Here is a 4,583-nt window from a genome sequence, read left to right as displayed (position 1 = left end):
TATATATATATATATGTGTGTGTGAGGATTCACTGTTTACTGCTTTTTACCACTAAAGATCAAAACCTCAGTGATATTTCTCCATGTTTGTGTCTTCAGGTCTCCTCTGTGTAAACTGGAGCTTTTCCATTCCTTCCTGTCTCTGGTATCAGCCACCAGCCCTTCAGCGCTTCCGGACTCTCTCAGGTGACAAACAATAGGCTCTTTCATGGTCTCACTGTGGTTTGAAACCACCTTAAACAACATTTTAATAACCCAAAAAACTAATGATGCTTGTCAAATGATTATCTGGGTTTCATCGGTTTATCCTTCTGGGTAACGCTGAAGCATGTCGAATCCAGAGTGAGGCAAATGTTTTACGTATCACTGTCATCACTAGTAACAGGTTTGTTTTATGGGACATTTTCCCACAAGCAGCACCCATGCTCAGAGATGTGAACTCACATAACGTCTCTGGAATTTCTTTCCAGAACACACAGAGTATCTCGTTGCCTGCTGAGGCTACATAACAAATTGTGTTTGTGTGCATGCATGCACGCTTTGGCTTTCTCTCTTTGTTTTTGTATGTGACATTAGTGCTCACATTTCATCTGTTAGTCTCCGTCTGTGCATCCAGGGCTGTTCACATGCTTTGTGTGTGTGTGTGTGTTTGTGCTGATGGCTAAGAATCCTGTCCAAAAGGAGAACAGTGGTCCCTCTGTTCGTCTGCATTTCAGCAGGTAACCCAATCCCAGCCCAGCCCATTCTGGCCCCCGCATGGAACAACAAAAAACACACACTCGTGCACCCTCATGCACCCAGTTCCAGCATACTGTGACATTTTCTGGAACAGCAATGTGTGTTTGGTGAAAAGGATCAACTGAGGTATAAGGGAGTGTTTACAGAGTTTTGTGTCTAACTGAGTCAATAAGGCAGTATGCCATTTTAGATCTAACTTGTCAAGTAATGCAAGTAAACTCATGTTGGCTCATGTTAATCTTTTAACAGCTGGCTCTTTTCTCAGCACACACTTTAACCTGGCAGAGCAGGAAAAGCACAGGTTCTAGTCTGTGATGGCTGTGTTCTCTTCAGGTGGACGAAACCAGGCCCCGTAAAGGGAATTCTGCCATCATTCAGTTTTTCTCCCACAGTGACATGACCAGATATCTGTCATGTAAAAGGCCAGTTTTGAATAAACTGCTCATTCTCTGACAGAGGAACCTGGTTAGTCTACCACAGCATGTTCTGGTCCTGTACTCGTGTGTGACACAGATGACTTGTGAACACCAAGGTTCAATTAATTAATATGAAACAAATATAAACAGTTTGCTGTAATAATTATTTTAACCCTTCCACCTTCCTTGGGCAAAACTGTCCACTTTTGTCCTTTTTTTTGTTGTTGTTTTTGATTTGGTGATCATTTTGGCTGTTACAGCTTGTGGCATGAAATTTGGCAGGAAAGTTTCTTTTTACTAATATTTTTTAAATCCAGTGTCGTTTTTTCGTAAATGTCATTTGTACTCTTTTTATGCATTTTGTACCCTCCTAACACCCTCATGGCCAAAAATGCCCCATTGACACAACATTAAAACATTTTTTCATCTCACTGCCATTACAGTATAAAACCATGCATTCTGTAATGGTAGCATTTCATTTTGAAGAAAAGTAGTGATATTTGACATTTTTAGTGTATTTCACCAGATTCAACCTTTTTCTCATTGTAGACTGATGCATAAAATTCTTGTTTTTGCCTTGTCATATTATGGAACAGTGTGACTACCAGGGGGCCCTTCTTCTTCTTTCGGCTGTTCCCGTTAGGGGTCGCCACAGCGACCCATCTGTTTCCACCTAACTCTATCCTCGGTATCCTCTACTCTCACACTAATTAACTTCATGTCCTCTTTTAGCACATCCGTATATCTCCTCTTTGGCCTTCCTCTTGACCTCTTGCCTGGCAGCTCCATCTCCAACATCCTTCTACCAATATAACCACTATCCCTCCTCTGCACATGTCCAGACCATCTCAGTCTGGCCTCTCTGACCTTGTCCCCAAAACAGCCGACCTCAGCTGTCCCTCTGATGTGCTCATTCCTAATCCTGTCCATCCTGGTCACTCCTAAAGAGAACCTCAACATCCTCATCTCTGCTACCTCCATCTCTGCCTCTTGTCTTTTCCTCACTGCTACAGTCTCTAACCCATACAGCATAGCTGGTCTCACTACTGTCTTGTACACCTTTCCTTTGATTCTTGCTGCCACTCTTCTGTCACATAACACTCCTGACACCTTTCTCCACCCACTCCAACCTGCCTGCACTCTCCTCTTCACCTCTTTCCCACACTCCCCATCACACTGGACTGTTGACCCCAAATAAACTCCTGCACCTTCTTGACCTCAGGCCCCTGTAGGCCAAGGGAGGATGGATGATAGGCTATATATGAATGATTGTCACTTTCTGCTTTTCCCATTAGGGGGGTCGCTACAGCGAATCGTCACACTGACCATGTTAACATTTGGCACGTGTTTTACGCTGGATACATCTAATTTATTTTTGAATGGTACGCGATCTACCAACACTACCTTTGCGATCGACGTATTGGGCACCCCTGCTCTATACTATGGTGTTAACCAGTCTCTAAATAGTGCAAAATGCTGTTGCTCGTCTTTTGACAAGTACTAGGAAATTCGACCATATAACCCCGGTTCTGGCTTCTCTCCACTGTATTAGAACTGATTTTAAGTTATTGATTTTTGTTTTTAAGGTTCTTAATGGTTTGGCACCATCTTACCTCACTGAACTAGTGCACTGGCACAAACCTACAAGGTCCCTCAGATCTTTAAGCCAGTTTCTTTTAGAGGTTCCTATGGCCAGATATAAATGCTGGGGTGACCGTGCTTTTACTGTTGCAGCCCCTAAATTGTGGAATAGTCTACCTTTTAATGTTAGGTCAGCTACTGTCTTTACTTTTAATACGCAGTAGGGCTTGATGCATTCCTGTTAACTCCTTTTAATTTAACTTTAATTTATTGAATGTATGCTATGTGTGTCTGTTGTTGTGCTGTTTTATTTTTATTTGCACTGATCTTTACTTTATTTTAGTCATTTATTGTGATTTTATTTTGCCATGTAAAGTACAGTACTTTGGTCAGCTGGATGTTGTTTTAAAATGCTATACAAGTAGATTTGATTTGATTTGATTTGGCTCCAGGGTTGGGCCCCGGTGACCCCTTACCAGGCAGGGTAAACATGAGCCTTGATTTTTTTGTCTGATCTGTCACCCAGGACCTGTTTGCCATGAGAGACCCTACCAGGGACATATAGCCCCCGACAACATAGCTCCTGGGATCATTCAGGCACTCAAACCCCTCCACCACGTTAAGGTGTTGGTTCCAGGGAGGGGAAAAAATATAATCTGATAAAATCAATTAAATACAGGAATAACCAAGCCAGGGCCGGCTGTGGCTTAGGAGGTAGAGCGGGTTGCTTCCTAACCGGTGGATTAGCGGTTCAATTCCCAGCTTGTCAAGTCAACATGTTGAAGTGTCCTTGAGCAAGACACTGAACCCCCCCAGTTGCTCCCGGTGATAACACTGGTGTGTGAATGGCCAAGTAGTGTGAAAGCGCTTGGAGTGTGCTGTAAAGCGTAGAAAAGCACTGTACAAGTATAAGACCATTTAAACTAACTAACCAAAAGGGTGCATGCTAAATTGGATCAAACACAAATAAAAATGTTCATAGTACAGGGAAATTGATACTGTTTTTATCTGTGGCCACTCGTGAGCATGTTTGGCCAAGATGACATACTGTAAAAATGCACTTCCCTTTTTAGATGAGCACTCTCCTGCCCAGAATAAAGAGCGTTGTGCCCATCCAGAGAGCCCTGATGGAATTTGATCTTTTAGAGTGAAAGGAAACAAACACACGGGAGGAAAAAGGACCCAACTTTTATGCTAAACCTCATGCAAACCCAACACAATGTACTGATCATGTCTAAATATACTCATCTCAGATTAATATATGTTTTAAGCTTTTTCTTTCTTTTTTTTTTTAACTAGTTCAGTAATTATAGGTAGATTTATGTAAACTTGAGAACCAAAGTGTGAGCAGTAACTAGACTTGACCCCCTTTTTAAATGTATCTGTTCAGGAAAGCAGAGCTGCAGACCTACTGGGACTATAAGCAGGCATCCCAGTCATACCAGCAGGCATGGCAGCAGCTGCACTGCCAGGCCTTCCCTCTGTGGCCACGCAGTAACAGAGATCTCCTGCTCTTCTCCTGAGACCCCACTGTGCAGCTGAAATGTCCTCATCAAGGCCAGTGGAAAATTGGCTTCGGAGGTCACAGGTCAGAATAAGCACACTGGTCTATAAGTGTTGTTCCTCTAGAATATTATTTTTGCCAAGGTGGAAGAGCCTGTTAAACTCATTGCAGTCAAAGGATGGCAGAAACAGATGCTGGTTAATAAGACAGACACTGAATCATCCTGTCACATTTAATAACAGGACAACTGTGTCTACTCTCATTTCTGAAGTGCTTGTTTCTTAACGCCTGTGAAGTTAACTGGTCAGTAAGCCTGGAGGTCTGGATAAACATTGTTTGGCTAT

General features: G+C 42.6%; 1 protein-coding gene across 1 annotated transcript in view; it reads left to right on the top strand.

Annotated features, from left to right (window-relative positions):
• adat1 (adenosine deaminase tRNA specific 1) overlaps positions 1 to 4,583 on the top strand; it is an 11,849-nt gene that overhangs the window by 5,581 nt on the left and 1,685 nt on the right. Inside the window, exons 8-9 of the mRNA XM_020587673.1 lie at positions 96 to 186; positions 4,126 to 4,323. Coding sequence (XP_020443329.1) covers positions 96 to 186; positions 4,126 to 4,258 — 224 coding nt within the window. The 3' untranslated portion in view covers positions 4,259 to 4,323. The remainder of the gene's footprint in view (positions 1 to 95; positions 187 to 4,125; positions 4,324 to 4,583) is intronic.

Source organism: Monopterus albus, unplaced genomic scaffold (genome assembly GCF_001952655.1).
Source record: "Monopterus albus unplaced genomic scaffold, M_albus_1.0 scaffold471.1, whole genome shotgun sequence".
In the NCBI taxonomy this organism is placed as follows: domain Eukaryota; kingdom Metazoa; phylum Chordata; class Actinopteri; order Synbranchiformes; family Synbranchidae; genus Monopterus; species Monopterus albus.
The sequence above is the reverse complement of the archived record's forward strand: the minus strand, read 5'-3'. Positions and strand labels throughout refer to the sequence as shown.